The sequence below is a fragment of the Poromitra crassiceps genome (genome assembly GCF_964638095.1).
Source record: "Poromitra crassiceps genome assembly, chromosome: 1".
In the NCBI taxonomy this organism is placed as follows: Eukaryota; Metazoa; Chordata; class Actinopteri; order Beryciformes; family Melamphaidae; genus Poromitra; species Poromitra crassiceps.
This window is the reverse complement of record NC_139623.1, coordinates 82,073,461-82,090,750: the sequence shown is the minus strand read 5'-3', so window position 1 is coordinate 82,090,750 and position 17,290 is coordinate 82,073,461. Positions and strand designations below refer to the sequence as shown.

At 45.3% G+C, this 17,290-nt stretch overlaps 1 protein-coding gene across 1 annotated transcript in view; it reads right to left on the bottom strand.

Moving 5' to 3' along the window:
- tlcd3a (TLC domain containing 3A) overlaps window positions 1-13,634 on the bottom strand; it is a gene marked incomplete at both ends in the record, with an annotated part of 106,931 nt that extends 93,297 nt beyond the window's left edge. Inside the window, one exon of the mRNA XM_083659277.1 lies at window positions 13,513-13,634. Coding sequence (XP_083515403.1) covers window positions 13,513-13,634 — 122 coding nt within the window. The remainder of the gene's footprint in view (window positions 1-13,512) is intronic.
- Window positions 13,635-17,290: the final 3,656 nt, after the last annotated feature.

Sequence of the window (17,290 nt, the reverse complement as noted above, 5' to 3'; positions counted from 1 at the left end):
TAGCTAGCTAGCATAAACAATCAAGTTGCATGTAATCATTGCACACCAATTACATTAGTAAAATTAAAAAATATATATGAATTTTTGTTTTTTATAGGTATTCAAGAGTATTTTATGAATCGCCTGGCTTGTGATGAGCAACAGAATGCCAACTACAGGTCTCTCATAAGCCGCTTTCAGACATGCCTTGGAATTCGGGAGTTATCTAGAGGGCATCCGGATGGCGGTGTATGTATGAACACATTTTGGTGAGCTATGCGCGCTCCCGCGACCCTCCTACTATCGGGAGGTAAGACAACCTCGAGCCCTAGTATCAGAAGCGGATTGTTCTCCCCCCTCTAGAGCTCCGTGAAGTAGCCAGCTCAGTGAGTGCATGAGGCGGGGGAGAGAGACAGAAAGCCAGCGTGACAGATTATTATTATATAAATAGTCGATGTGAATGAGCGAGCGAAAAAAAACATCATGCAGTTTCAGTTTTTCCAAATGAAGCTCAAACCTGCTCCGTGTGCATCAGCCAACTGCTGGATTGAAACGTTCATGGCTCTGATCTTATTTCATTTCTGCATAGCTTCGCACAGCACACACATTTAAAATAGAGCATTTTTGGAAGCAAGGGTCGTCCTGCTTCCCAGTATTGGACATCGCTAGGTAGGCAGATCTGCCATCTGGATGTGGTTGCATGCGTTCATGCCTTTGATTTAACGTTTACACAGCGTTTGTGAAGATTCACGTGCAGAACCGCAAATTCCAAGTAGCGTCAAGTCAGGCAGTATAAAACGAAAACTTCCGGGTATAACCTTCGCAATAATGGCAATTAAATAAAGTAAATGCACGTGTAATGTTTTTGTGTGTGTGTGATCCGAAGGATACAGAACAGAGATAAACTGGGAGAATATCTGCTCCCTTCGAAAAGTATATTTTAACCCGTAGTGAGTCGACCGCTGATTTTTTGTTACCAAGTAATACATTTATTTTATTTTGAAGGTAAAAACGTCTAGCTTCCTGTATTCTGTATAATTCTAGTAAGATTGATGCATTTTAGGACTGAACATAGCAAAGACCTGTTTTCTTTGTAGCGCTTGAGACTCGAGGAAATCGATGCATCTGAGCGTGAGTTGTAGGGTTGTTTAATTAATTACTAACGTTATGCGCAAACGATTATATGCCGTGAACGTTAGGCAGTTATCGCCCATTATGTATTTTTAGCAACTTGTTTTCAGACTCTGCATGTCGTGATAGTTTGTTGAATGTCAATGCGATTCACTTAAGCCTATGCTCAGACAGTGAAGTACAGCTGTGTGGTCAGTTTTCACAACTCCCCATTGTGTGGTCATGCCCAAATTCCCCCCACTCCCGCCCCCTCTCTACTTTACACCCGGAGGTGCTCCACATGTATGAAAGCAACATGCCTCATGTCTGAAAGGGTACACTTCACGTATCCCCCGGGTCAGGCTCAGGGGAAGCAACCCTGACCTGATCCGGAGTTCATGTCTGAAAGTGGTTATAAATGGTCAAAATTACCTGAGCTCGGGATGGATTGGCCAAATATTGCACTACCAGATGATGAACACATCATTCTGAAAGGACCTATCCGATATTCACAGTCCATCAACAACCATCATAATGTTGACATAACCCATGTCATAATAATCAGTGTTAGCTTAGGCTAGGCAGCTGCATGCTACTCATTATTAGGGATGGGAATCGAGAACTGGTTCTTGTTGAGAACCGGGGTCCCAGTGGATCACTTCCTTGGAATCGTTAGCCAAAGTCCTTAACAATTCCACTATCGATTCCATGCGCGATGACGTCACACGCTGCGACACGCACGCAGCCTTGTTTAGACCGTAGCCACCATGGCGTCTAGGCAGAAGTGAAACGATGACCACAGTGCCACTTGCAATGCTTGCAAAACCTCTATTTCGTCAAAGGGGGGAAATACTAGCAATACTAGCAACATTTGTCCACACAGCATGCAATAATTTTGGAGGAATGTCACGTTTTTGATGTGCTACGCTACGGAGTGACGATAACGTGGCTAACAGCAGCGCGGCTAACGTTAGCGCGTCATCTGTTAATATGGAAGGTAAACTCCAGTCCAGACCCTGTCTATTGTGTGTTTAGTGTTCGTGCCATTTGTTTCATTGTGTAAACCAGATTTCACCAATACTCCATTTCCATCCATTTAATTTAGATGATGACGTTCAGATTCAGACTGGTTCAGAGACTGGTAGTCGCTCTGGGTCAGAGGCTGCAGTGAGTACTTCTTGTGCACATCTAGCCCCTCCATTCACCCAGGCAGGGAAGAGTAAAATGACGAAGGCGAGGGTAAACGAATGTCACCGAGCAGTGACTAAGTTTGTCTGACATGCCAGCTAAACTAAAATGTCAAAGTTGCATCTTGTTATTCTAACCACTAGTTCTGTTTCATTCATTCCCACTATATATTTTCTATAGGGAGATGACAAAGATGCTCAACCCAAAATACAAACCCCCAAACAGAGCCAGTTTAACGGAAACACTGATCCCTGCTTGGTAGGGCTGTCACTTTTTCCCAAAATAAAATTTGCCCGAAATTCGTTCGAATATATTCGAAGTTTTTTGGTTAATTAAAAAAATAAAAATAAACTTTTTTTTTTCAGTCCAGCAGCCTGTTGCACCAGCTGAACGTAAGTTCTGTCTTAAGTTAGGGTGTAAAGTCCACACTAACTGCTACGTTCAAACTAGTTACGGTAGTTTGACACTAAAGTTGTGTCTTTGTTTGGTTGCACCACGGACACGTAAGGTACATCTTAACTAGTAGACCCTAAAGTCCATACTAACCAAAATAGTGTCGCAGACAATGACGTGTACAGTATCTGTGACCAATCAGTGAAAAGCACGGTGGAAACGGTGTTTATTTACGGTTGTTTAAGTAAGTGGAGTGAAAACAGGACATGTTGCCCACCGCAAATTAGTGCTTTCATATTTCATCAACACTAATCAAATGAGAACGTTATTGAGTAACGTTCGTTTAGGTTCATATTACTGTTAACGTTTATCTGTGAGCTCTTCATCAGTATTGTAGGCTATACCACCATCCTGCCTCACTAAATTGTTGCGGTTATTTTAATTTGTATGCAGTGCTGCAGCTTGTGGGAAACAAAAGCGTGAGTCATAAATATCAAAGGGTGTAATTTATCACGGAGAGCGCGTTGCGGACGCAAAACAACGATGCGCCACGGTGCCAAGTTGCAATCCGTGCCAACTGCTATTTTACGGAGGACTTTACACCTAGTAAGACGTAGGTGTAAATTTTCAGTTCTAACTTATGCCTACGTTGTAACTATTTCACTTGGTGCAACCCAAATATTTTTAGTAGTGCGTAAACTCAGATTTAGTGAGACTTTACGTTCAAACTAGCTTACGTTTCAACTTACGCACAGCTGGTGCAACCCACTGCAGGCCACCGGGCATCAGCCCGACGTGTTAGCTTGGATGCTCACAGTCACAACACTGCCTCACAAACTTGGCTGCATCCAACTCGAGACAACTTTTCAGACCCTGGAGACAATCTTTCTCAGAAGAGACTAACGTGACAAATCTGGAGACTTTTTCTGACATGGGATTAACATTACCAGCAAGCAGCAGTTGGTTAATTTTGGTTCATTAAAAAAAAAAAAAAAAAAAAATGAACAGTCAATTTACATATCGAACACGAACCCCTCCCCCACATTCGAAGTTGCATTCGAATTTCGAATGAAAAGTGACAGCCCTACTGCTTGGTATGGGATTGAAAAGAGCAATCTGATCTCAGAGCTGAATAATAATACATAATAATAATAATATAAAAGAAAATTAATGTTAATAAACCTGTTTGTACTCTTTTTTTTTCCTTGCCCAATGAGAATCGATAAGAGAATCGATAAGGAATCGAATCGATAAGCAGAATCGAAAATGGAATCGGAATCGCTAAAATCTTATCAATTCCCATCCCTACTATTATGAGGTGAAATAATGTTAGCGATTTACAACTGTTAACCAAAACCTACCGTGCTGTTGTTATTAAGTCCTTTCTGTTAATATCCACCTCTGGCGAACAGCTTGGTCTTCTGCAAGTCCAGGGAATCTATATTTGTATTATGTATGGTTTCAGACGGCACTCTTCATGTAGTAAAGGCTTGTGTATTTCACATTCGATTCTCTTCCAAAGCTGAAGTTTGCCACTACTGTTGGAGCAGCTGAGAACTGCACAGCTTCTAACCGATTCACTAGACATCGTTGTCAAAGGTAGCGTTGAATAAAAATGTAAACGTAGAAAAATATCAGGAAAAATATACACTCGAGAACAGCTTGCATTCAAACGCGCGCGTCGCGTATTGTAATCCCCCAGGAGCCACCACAGTAAGCCACTGCAGTAATGGCGGCTTGTTTACATCTGGGACTTCGCCAGATTCATGTATAGAATATCCTAAATGTGTGTGATTTGGTTAAAGATAGTTCAGAGAGATACAGTAGTTTTAGGGAATTTACTGTTTTCCCACTTTCCCAGAGTCAGAAACTAATAAATGCTTTCAGACAGACCTTTTATTAGTCTAGTACTATATAGCTAGTATTTTCACACATGAACTCCGGATCAGGTGAGGGTTGCTCCCCACTGAGCCTGCCCCGGATGATACGTGAAGTGTACCCTTTCACACATGAGGCATGTTGCATTCTCACATGAGTAGCACCCCCACAGAGTTTGTAAAGTAGAGAGGGGGCGGGGGTGGGGGAATTTGGGCATGACCACACAATGGGGAGTTGTGAAAACTAAAAATACATAATGAGCGATAACTGCCTAACGTTCACGGCATATAATCGTTTGCACATAACGTTAGTAATTAATTAAACAACCCTACAACTCACGCCCAGATGCATCGATTTCCTCGAGTCGCAAGCACTACAAACAAAACAGGTCTTTGCTATGTTCAGTCCTAAAATGCATCAAACCTACTAGAATTATACAGAATACAGGAAGCTAGACGTTTTTACCTTCAAAATAAAACAAATGTTGTATTACTTGGTAACAAAAAATCAGAATGTCGACTCACTACGGGTTAAAATTGACTTTTCGAAGGGAGCAGATATTCTTCCAGTTGATCTCTGTTCTGTATCTTTCGAAACACACACAAAAAAACATTACACGTGCATTTACTTTATTTAATTGCCATTATTGCGAAGGTTATACCCGGAAGTTTTCGTTTTATACTGCCTGACTTGACGCTACTTGGAATTTGCGGTTCTGCCATTGAATCTTCACAAACGCTGTGTAAACATTAAATCAAAGACATGAACGCAACCAGATCCAGATACCCTACCTAGCGATGTCCAATACTGGGAAGCGGGACGACCCTCGCGTCCAAAAATGCTTATTAAATGTGTGTGCTGTGCGAAGCAGACATGAAATCAGATCAGAGCCATGAGTCTTTCAATCCAGCAATCCAGCAACAACATGTTGGCTGTCGCACACGGAGCAGTTTTGAGCTTCATTTGGAAACCAAATGGCATGTGTTTTTTGCTCGCTCATGCACATCGACTATTTATATAATAATAATCTGTCACGATGTCTCTGTCCTCATGCACTCACGAGCTGACTACTTCATGGAGCTCTGGAGGGGGGGGGGTTCAATCCGCTCCTGCGACTACGGCTGGGGCTACACTTCCCTCCGGATAGGAGGAGGCTCCGCGGGAGCGCGCATGAGCCACATGCACACATTCACACATGACAGCCATCCGCATGGCTTCTAGATAACTCCTGAATTCCAAACATGTGTGAAAGCAGCTATGTCAAACAGCAATATCAGGCTATCTTGTCTCAATTGTAGGGCTGCCCCCTCCTGGTCGAATGGTCAATTGGTCGGTCAACGTGCTCTTGGTCGACCAGATTCACGTTGGTCGAACAATCGCTGTTGTTAATAATTTCATAGGAGAAATTCAATTTCATAAAAAGAAAAGTGATCCAGAACGAAGTAACATGCGGCGGAAGCAAGTTGCAACACGGACCTTTTCTAGAAGCACGCAGGAAGTGATCTAGGCTAGAGACAGGCTAACCACAGTTAGCAGGCTATCTAGACTGAAAGGAGAGCAACCAGCAGAGCAATGGAATTGACAATACATCAGATCGGCAATTAGGCCCCGCCCCCTTTTAGGGGGAAACACAAGCCTCTCCCCATTGACTTCAATGTAAAATAGCCCTACCAAATAAAATTGTAGCAAAATAACAGAATCAATCTAGTTTATTAATAACCCCAAAACACCATGACATGACAATATATTACAACTTGTCTGACCATAGAATGGGCAAGATACACCGGAAATAAATCTAAAATCATGTGGGAACATGTGCCGCCAGCAGCCGCCTACAAACTGACGTATTGCTGATATGGTGTATTAAATGGCTCAGCTATCAGCTGTTAACGAGCGGCTAACGTTACGTTACGCAGTACGCACCTTATGAGATGAGAGTACAGTCATCAGTGAGACTGGACGTCCACAGAGATACACTCCAACTCTGGTCATGTTAGACAGACTGTTGATGTTAGACAGTAAGATGTTACTGGAATAAATAAATCACAAAAGCTTGCTGTCCTTTCTGCCAACTAATTAACCATGCCACGTGTGCTAACGTTACATAACCATAACCATCACAAACGCTTTCTGAACTGAAAGCGGTTTCCCATCGTAGCGCTGATATGGCCAGGTGTCGCACGGCACGACACGCTGATCAGTATGGAGGACCAGGAGGGTCTTACGCTAATGAATAGAGTGTCCCCTTAATAATTATCCAATTGTACAATTAAAAAGAGTAATTTCAAAAAGAATTCACAAATGACGTATTAATACATCATTAAAAAGTCGTATTTGGAAAAGGAACTTCAAAAACATCCATTAAACAGTGTATTTCAAAATGTAATTACGAATACATCATTTAAAACATCATTTAATACATCGTTTCCTTATTCCTATTCGAAATAACCATTTGGAATTGTATTTGAAGTCACTATATTAAATCCCCGATTTGAAATAACGATTGGAAATGCCATTTACCCATTGCATGACACTTTTGGCCTTAGCCTAGAAAAACTGTGTAAAACAATGCAAATTAGACATGTACTTTAATTTTTAATTTGACATACCTTGTAGGCCCTGGAGAGTCTTAAGCTAATGAATAGAGTGTTCCTTTAATAATTATCTAATCGTACAATTAAAAAGAGTAATTTCAAAAAGAATTCACAAATGACGTATTAATACATCATTAAAAAGTCGTATTTGGAAAAGGAACTTCAAAAACATCCATTAAACAGTGTATTTCAAAATGGAATTACGAATACATCATTTAAAACATAATTTAAACAGTGTATTTCAAAATGGAATTATGAATACATCATTTAAAACATCATTTAATACATAATTTCCTTATTCCTATTCGAAATAACCATTTGGAATTGTATTTGAAGTCACTATTTCAAAACCAATTCAAAAAACCGATTGGAAAACCATTTTGTTTTAACATGACACTTTTTTGCTCTTTGTCCCCAGCCAAACAGTGTCACTGTTTGGCTGGGGACACTCTATTCATTAGCGTAAGACTCTCCTGGTCCTCCTGGTCCTCCATAGATCAGTCTGTCCATTCCGGTAACGTTACAACGCTGCAAATAGCTTTTATTTATAATTATCAGCTATCAGGTATAGTGCACTCAGTAGTGAGTAGACTGCAAAAAAGAAGAAAAAAGTACACTGCAAAAAATTAAAAAAGTACCGTACACTGCACTTTTTGTTTTTTTGTTTTAGACCCCGTTTCGACCAATCGATTGGTCGGAGCTTTGGTCGATTTCTGGTAGTGCTGCACGATTAATCTAATCGCAATCATGATGTCAGAACGTGCGATTACATAACCGCAAAAGTGTGCCATTTTATTTTTATTTTTGTGTCTTTTTGTGTGTATCCATACGTGTGTGTGTGCCTCCTCTAACTAACGTTACACGCAACGCAGCAAACACGTTTCTCTGCCATCACACTGGGCATCAACACTAGCGGGAGACGTCTCACATGCACTCCCACAAATAAGTAATGTTATGCGCAGCAAGGTTCACAAAAATAACATCTTACCGAGAGGGGGAGAGAGAACATCCATGATCGCTAACAGCTAGCTATGCTAATAACATGCATGCATGTAAACATCTGTGTGATTAGTGAGAAAGTCAGTAAAATAAGGAGAGATGCAGGTGCTTATGCAGAACTAGTGCACGTTTAAGTGCACAGTGGGTAATGACGTGCTGTGATGAAGAATATAGCAAGATTAACAAGGTTGATAGCAGAGAAAACACTGTCGCAGCTGCCAGTAGCAGCACCTCCAGTCTTCTAGCTAGCCTGTCACATGATGCCTTCCTGGTCCCTCGATAAAGTCTGCAGATGCACATTACCTCGCCTCTTTCTCAAAAAAAAGAAGAGTCACGTGAGTGTGGCGTTTAAAAAGGTAAAGTCCCAACGATTGTCACACACCTGAGTGTGCGAAATTTGTTCTCCGCATTTGACCCATCCCCTGAGGGAGCGGTGAGCAGCAGCAGTGCTGCGCTCGGGAATCATTTGGTGAGCTAACCCCCCAATTCCAACCCTTTTGATGCTGAGTGCCAAGCAGGGAGGCAATGGGTCCCATTTTTATAGTCTTTGGTATGACTCGGCCGGGGATCGAACTCACAACCTCCCAGTCTGAGGGCGGACACTCAAACCACAAGGCCACTGAGCTGGTGTGGTTTACAGCACCTGGTATTCCCAGGCGGTCTCCCATCCAAGTACTAACCAGGCCCGACCCTGCTTAGCTTCCGAGATCGGACGTGTTATCGATGCATAATCGTTTTATCATCGAATCGTAGCCCTCTGAATCGGAATCAAATCGTGAGGTGCCTAGAGATTCCCATCCCTATTGGCTCATACAGCCAATCATGTACCTTGCTACTACAAGTGACACGGAAACAGCCAATAATTTAACAGACAAACTCAGAGTGCACCCGCCCCCGCTCGTAAACAGCTAATCATATCCCTTGACATGGGCAGTGCTAGTGACGCAAACAGCACGTTTGGTTTCACCCGGCACCACCACCATGGTGAAACGGAACAACAGAAGGTGAAGATGTGATGTGGAGGAATGAATTGTCAATAAAAGGGACGCCGAAAGCAGAAGACTGTTGTACTTGTCTCTAAATGTTACAAAGAATTTGATGTGAGTGAGTTTCAATTCATGTTAACGTAGATTGACAATGTGTTAACATGTGTTCTATTAATAGCGTTACCGTCACGAGCCCGCAGTCTTCCGTGCCTGGGACATTACCATGAATGTTAGACACTAATTTCACAAATACGGACGTCTGCAACATTACTTTTTGCGGAATGTGGGGCAGCTCATTCAGTGATTCACCCAACGTTAACCCTACAACCCTGAAATATACGTGACGATACCAAACGTTTTTTTTTTTAGAAGGCTGGCAACGCTACGGCTATGTCATCAAAATAAAATGTCACCATGTCTGCAAATTACTAAATTACTGCATGTACCGTAAATTCCGGACTATAAGACGCACCGGTCTATAAGCCGCACCTTCAAAGGTGACTATTTTTTTCTTCTATAAGCCGCACCGGTCTATAAGCCGCGGGTGTTTTGATGTTTAATTACCATATGTAAGGCTTCGTGCACAGAGGGGATTGTCGGGAATGGATGGCTGTTTGGGGAAGCTCCCATTTATTAACATTTCAACAAAACAAAAGTCAGGTCACTAATCCCCAGACAAAATCACACATTGTGGTATTTTTTGTTTTTTTTACAGTGCACACAGTGTCCGCGGTGTGGTGAAAAGAGGGCAAGAGAGGAAATTAAAACAGAAGTGGATTTATAGTTAGAAAGAGTGCTAAAGAAGAGAGAATTCCGTTTTTTATTTTTTTATTTTAGTTACTCACAGTACTATTGACCAGTCCAACTCAAAAGATATTCGGCAGTTTCACTTTGAGCTCTTGTTCCGCCGCTGGGCACACAGTGTCCGCGGTGTGGTGAAAAGAGGGCAAGAGAGGAAATTAAAACAGAAGTGGATTTATAGTTAGAAAGAGTGCTAAAGATAGTCCGGTCTGGTTATGACGAGTCTCGCTGGGTACAGTACGCCAAAGCGATATCCATTGACTCGATGATGCTGTTGTATGTTGCGCGTTTCTGTTGCACCAACGCGGAGAGGTCCTGCGGGACGAAAAAGCGCGTACCCTCCCAGGTGAGGGGCTTCTTCCCCGCAGCCTGGAGGATGAGTTGACGGTCGGGCCAGCGGAGTAGGCAGATGAAGATGGCCCTCGGTGGCAGGCCGGGGTCTGGACGTGGCCGAGGCGCCCGGTGTGCCCTGTCCACCTCTGGTGGTTTCTCGCCTTCCTTCAGGTCCAGGATGTAACACAGGATTTTGCCACAAAAGCGTCCATGTCACCAATCTCAGCTCCTCTTTTTGTTCACGGTTGCCTTAGTTTCTTTAGTGAGTGAGTGGATGGACTTCTGCACGTTTTCAAACTTGTTTTCAAGCTGCTCAAAACCTCTGAGCGATGTCGGACTTAATCGATAGTGTTTCACGGAGTAAAAGTTTAGCCCAAGCGTGTATCTCCAGCCTCCAGCAGGTGAGTCATTTCCTCATTCATGGCGTGATTGCTTCTCTTTTTCTTTCTGCTTACCTGTGTTGTGTTATGTTATGTTATGTTATGTTGTTAAAAGAGGGCAAGAGAGGAAATTAAAACAGAAGTGGATTTATAGTTAGAAAGAGTGCTAAAAAAGAGAGATTTTTTTTTTTTTTTTGGAAAAAATCCATAGATAAGACGCACCGTTATATAAGCCGCAGGGGGCAAAAAAGGCCAAAAAACGGGAAAAAAGCCGCGGCTTATAGTCCGGAATTTACGGTATGTGTGTGTGACAAATTACCTGTGTGCCTTGACAATAAGGTGGTTAAAAATAAAGTGGTTAAATGCAACCTTTTTCTTCTGTTTTTTTTATTAATAAAAACAGGGTCATTAAAATTATCAATAATTATCGATATCGACTGATATGAAATATTTTATATCGATATATTTTTTAACTACCGGTATATCACCCACAAAACGTGTCAATTTCCCTTTACAGTTAGGTCCCATTTGTATGGATCATGCATTTGTGGGATGAGCAGCACAGCTGATTATGTGGGTCGGACTCGGTCTCAAGTGAAATGTGGGAAATTTCCTTGCCTGAGGAACCGTAGGCTATCTTCCAGAGATTTGCAGGCAAGAAATTTCCCACATTTCACTTGGGACTGACCCACATAATCACAATCATACTCATCCCACAAATGCACGATCCATACAAATGGGGCCTCATTGTAAATGGAAATTAACATGATTCCCAATGAGATAAGATACAATGCTGAGGATACAGTAACAACAGAGATATGATCGACCAAACATTTACTAACTTTTTTTTTTATGGATTTAGGTTTAAGCCACTTCCGCATTGGCTTCATTTTTCAGAATTGGAGGTTGCCCCTTGGGCATGACTGTGTTGCATCATTACAGGAAGAGGCTGTTTCATCAGCAGCTGCGGTGGAGATAACACCTATCACTTTACCCAAACATCACTGTTGCAAAATGCACATGGTGGGTCATGGCCAGCAACCGCTGCATTGTCTTAGGGACCTTCAACTGCGGTCAGAAGAAATGTAAATACGAGTTGAACAGCACAAGATGGGAAATAGGACTGGGAAAATTCAGGATTCTCTGTAAGACCAGAGTTGTCAAAATGTGAAGGGGAGCATGTAAACCATGTCACTAACTGATGATATCATTTATGATTGTGTTATTGTCTGGCATCCCATGTGAATAACTAGCATTGTCATACATTTCTATTTTACATCTTTGTTTAACTTTGACTTGTCACGCGTTCGTGTTTAATAAATTAAGACATCAATTACATGGCTGACTTGGATTTTATCCTCATCATTCTGCCACTGCAGCACAAAGCAGCACTGTGCCAGCTTGGTTCCTAAGGTAAAAACGTAGCCCAGCAAAAATCTACTGTTTAACAGGCCCCATTTTGGTATTTCCCCCCCCAACCAAAAGCACTTCCGTGCGTGAGAAGCCCTATGTATGACTTCCCATTTCAGACGTAGCAGCATATGAGGAGCACTAGAAGGCAACAAGATTTTATTGCAAAAAAAAAGAAGAAGCTGTGAAGGCCTTAATGAAATGCCATCAGTTTACGGTGCACATGGAAACTGATCGCTGAAACTGCTGATTACCTCCCATGACATGAGCTAAGCCTGGGAACTGTGTAGCTAAGCGAAGGGCTGCATGACAAGATATTGCAGGCTGGTTTTCACTGTGGCGAATGGGGGAATGTGACACGGGCCCTGAGGCGGGGACGCTTGTAAGAAATACATTTTCCATCAGATGAGCATCGGCGAATCAGTAGGACCACGGTTAAGGCCGAGTGATCAGAAGTGGGAGTCCAGTGCATAGCTAACTCAGCAGTCATTCCTGACCGGAGCTCAGAGGAGGATTAGCGAGAGCGACAGCGTACAAATGAGCATTGAACTGAGCCCTGCACATGTGAGCAAGTCACAGTGACCACTGCACACAACATAGATATTACATGATGCTGTGTTGCAATCCAATACTAATGGGTGACCATGTAGATGCCATGTTTTTTGTTTGGTTTGTTCACTCAAAAAAATGTGAATTAATTCTTAGTAACATGGCTACAAATAACAAGCTTCAGTTTGGAAATGACTGATTGGCCTCCAACAAAGAAATGCCAGTTCCAATTTGGGCCAGTTAAGAGTCCCCTAGTGGCTACAGGGTTTTAATGATCTCAGACCAGGTCCCAGTAAGTACAGTACAAGTCCCAGGCTACTTCCTAAATGTCTACTGCCTGATCAATACAGATTTTGAAGATCCCATTCATCTTTTTGTCATCAAGCTCCAAAACAAAACATAATACACATACTGTACATTGTGTGTTGCAATAAAAAGCTTTGTAAATGCCATTTTCACCACCTGCACTGACTGCACTCGATAAATATTAATTCGGCCCTAATGAACAAGCTGTGCAGCCCTGTAGTGAGTTTATAGTGATGCTATGGTAGGCTATTTGTTGTTTTTTAACGTCCCATCACTATATTTCTATAACGGTCCTACGACTATAGATTTGGTGTGAATTTTTTTATAGGATTATTACAGCGTTAGCTTAGCTCTTTTACATACTGAATAGGATATCGTAATAATAATCAAGCGAATCAAAGCATTATCATTCACTATGCCATTATTATTATTATTATTATTATACAGGTAACGTTAGGCCTAGTATCGGGTGTAATAATAACGATGCTAATAATAATGGCAATGATAATATATGACAGACGTAAATCCAAACCACTAGAGGTGCAGTTAGCTCACCCAATATGATGTTGTCAAATGAAGAGCGTATATAGTGATAGTTAACGTTACCTCTCGCTGACCAGCACCACGTCGGCATCGCTCCACTGTTTGAACACGGACGGCAGGATCCTCCTGAAGGCGAAGAACAGACCGGGGAAAACTACGGCGCCGCAAGCCAAAACTTGCAACATCCTGCACTTTATATGTCCCAAACAAGCTAGCTGCCTGGCTGTTTGTCGACCTGTCTGTCTGTCGGCTGGAATACACGCTATCTGCTCCCCTAGCTCCGCTCTAAGCCCCTTCACACACAGCAGCGGTGAATCATTTTCGGGTGGCCTGGTAGCAGCGTGCTTCGCTGGGGACAGTCCACCATCCAGACACCGCTGAGCCTCAGCAGCAGCAGCACCACTGTCAAGCCTGACGCGGTGAGACACATACGACTTCCGGTTCAAAATAAACCCGCTGACCAGTCTGAATAAGAAATATGCCTTCCGGTTATAGGTTTCAAAATAAAACATGAGATTGGGGGTCAGCTCCCGCAATTTGCAAATGGTCCCACCAGGCACCAGAGATGGGGACTTGGACTTGAGTCACACTTAAATCACACACAGTGACTTGAAACTTGACTTGAGACTTGTCCTCAAAGACTTGGATTTTACTTGGACTTGAGATTAGGGACTTGTGAACAATCTTTATTTTTGTGTGTAATGTGGCGACTCTGGGTTTAGGTAGGAACTGATGTGGAGGGTGGTTCCTGGGGGGAACGGGATGAGTGCGGAACTTCCTGTCGGACTGCGCATGCGTGGGTCAGTCTGGATAAGCTTGGAAGCCGGTAGCTAGCTAGAGCGTGACAACCGCCAAGAGTTGTTGTGTTACCTAACTGTGAATAAAAAGCCTGTACCGAAGTATTGCCTCCTCTCTTCCTCACGTAACGGTCCCGAGAGCGGATCGCTTCATTGGTGTCCAGAAGTGGGATCTACGAACTTTGCCGCTCGCTCGTGCGGTAACATCGAAAAAACGTAAAACAAAAGAGAGATGGAGGGGAACGGAGCCAAACCGAAGATTAAGAGGGAGAGGGAAGAGGCTGCAACCTCGGTGTTCGCGGGGAAGAAGGATACGCTGGCGAGCATAAAAGGGGAATACAGACGGGTGAAGGAGGAATACAGACGGATGATGGAGGACTTCGAGCGGGCAGCACTCAGCGCCGAGCCGGACCCCGCTGGCGGACAGGGGCCCGTGCGTGGAGCAGCGGAGGCCGGGAGAGATCATGGGCAGCTGGCGCCAGCGAGGAACAGCGGGTGGGCCCCCATCAAGACGCAGAAGTACACCGGTGAACATAGTTGGGAGGCGTTTCAGGCCCAATTCGAACTGATAGCGGCTGATGAGGGCTGGACAAAGCAAGAGAAAGGAATGAAGCTAGCTAGGTGCCTAGCGGACGACGCGTCATCATGCTTGCTAATGCCAAGCCCAGGGGAAAGAGGTGACTATGGAGCACTGGTGGGGGCCCTGCAGAGGAGATTCGGGCGTTGTGAGCTGCCGAGTATACAACCCGCCGAACTGAGCAACAGACGCCGACAGCCTGGCGAGTCACTGCGTGTTTTGGCTAATGACATTGAGACTCTATCAAGAAGGGCATATACTGAAATGTTGCCAAAGGTGCAGAGTGCACTCGCCAGGGATCAGTTTGTCCGAGCTTTGACCCCGGCTTGGCTGCGCGCCCAGACCGAGCTGGCACACCCAAGGACGCTGCCGTAGGCGTTGGAGCTGGCATCAGAGAGAGAGATCGTGGGGGCGGCGGCCATGGAGGACAGCGCGGGGGGGGGGCAACCCCACCGTGAGGGCTACAGTGGAGTACAAACCGGCCCAGGACGAACCAGCATGGGCGAACAAGCTGACAGAACAGATGACCGAGCTGATACGGGCTGTGACGCTGCAATCTCCGCCCAGTGCAACACCACCTCAACGGGAAGTGAGGCGCTGTTGGGAGTGTGACCGCCCCGGACATCTGGGAAGGGAATGCCGCAGGCGAGGGAGGGGGCGGGGAAACGGCGCGGGGTTCGTGTAGAAGGGACGGAGCGGACCCCCGGCATCATGTCCCATGCTGCCCGGTCATCGGCAGAAGGAGCCCGATGGCACAGCTGGGGGAGTGAGGCTCCGTTTTCCCCCGGAGCGGAGAACAACGCCGAATCGGACATGGTGGTGGGGTGGACAAGGGTGGGGAAATTTCTGGGGTCCTGCTACGTCCCTGTCAGCCTGGCAGGGGTGCAGCATGTGGCCCTGGTGGACACCGGGTCCACTGCAATGATACTGAGACCTGAGCTCGTTCCGGTGGGAGTGCAGTTGGAATCTACAGTGAAGCAACTGCGGACAGTGACCGGTGAGTTGGCTCCCATGAAGGGGAGGGCGAGGGTCACGATAAATGTGGGGGGACTGTCAGTGAGTTTCCAGGTATGGGTACCAGATGTGCAGGAGCACTGCATACTGGGTTTAGACTTTCTTAAGTTTACTCGCTGCATAATGAACCTAGGGGAAAACACCCTGTGTTTCCCTGGCGGCCCCACTGTCAAGTTAATGCCCCTCCCACAAGCCCCGAGAACAGACCCACTTGCGGTGAGAGCTATGGAGACATGCGGGGACGCTGCAGTTTTCCCATCCATCAGTGATAGCTCCTCCCTCACCGGCCCTAGCATCCCGCAGGGCTATGTCCCCGAGCCACCAGGCTCACTCACCCTCAACCCCTCCCCCGACGATCAGCCCCTTCCCCCGGCCACTAACCAGCCCCTGTCGGCAACGGCAGCCCCCTTTACGCCACTGGGACCCCCTTCGATAGAGACGGCAAAGACGAGCGGGGGGGAAGAGAGGGTGGCGGCGATAAGAGAGATGTGGGAACGCAACCGTAGCAGGTTAGAGCCCGAGGAGCAAGAGGAGCTGTTAGAGTTGCTGTTAGAGTTTAAGGAGAGTTTCGCCCTTTCGGATGAAGAACTGGGCCGTACACACCTGGTGCAGCACCAGATAGATACTGAGGGGGCGTATCCCATCAGATCACGTCCCCGTTGACTCCCGGCAGCATATAAGGAAGCAGCGAATGAGGCCATTGAGGAAATGCTGCGAGGGGGGATCATCGAGCCGTCCGACAGCCCGTGGGCATCAGGGGTGGTGATGGTAAAAAAGAAAAAGGGCTCAAAAATGAGGTTCTGCGTGGACTATAGGTCACTGAACAAAGTGACGAAGAAAGACGCGTACCCGTTGCCCATCATCGATGAACTGCTAGATGTGGTGGGGGACTCCTCCTGGTTTTCCTCACTAGACCTGCGCAGTGGCTACTGGCAGGTGCCCCTCAGCAATGAAGCCAAGCCGAAAACTGCCTTCTGCACTGAGAGAGGGCTGTGGCAGTTTCGAGTCCTCGCTTTCGGGCTGTGCAACGCCCCAGCAACATTTGAAAGACTGATGGAGAAACTGCTGGGGGAGATTCCCCAGAGAGAATGTGTCGTGTACTTGGATGACATATTGGCACACGGTAGCTCGTTCCGGCCAGCACTGGAGGCGTTACGGAGGGTGCTGGAGAAGATCGCGGGGGCGGGCCTGAAATTGCACCCAGATAAGTGCCACTTCATGAAGCGAGAGGTGGAGTTCCTGGGGCACGGCATTGGCGCAGGGGGCATCCGCACAATAAAGGAGAAGACACGGGCAGTAGTGGAGTGGCCCACCCCCGGGGACAAGGGACAGCTCGAGAGCTCCGTGGGGCTCGCCTCATACTATAGGAGATTTGTAAAGGGATTTTCTAAAATCGGCGAGCCCCTGTTCCGGCTGAAAGAAAAGAACACGGACTTCCACTGGACGTCGGAAT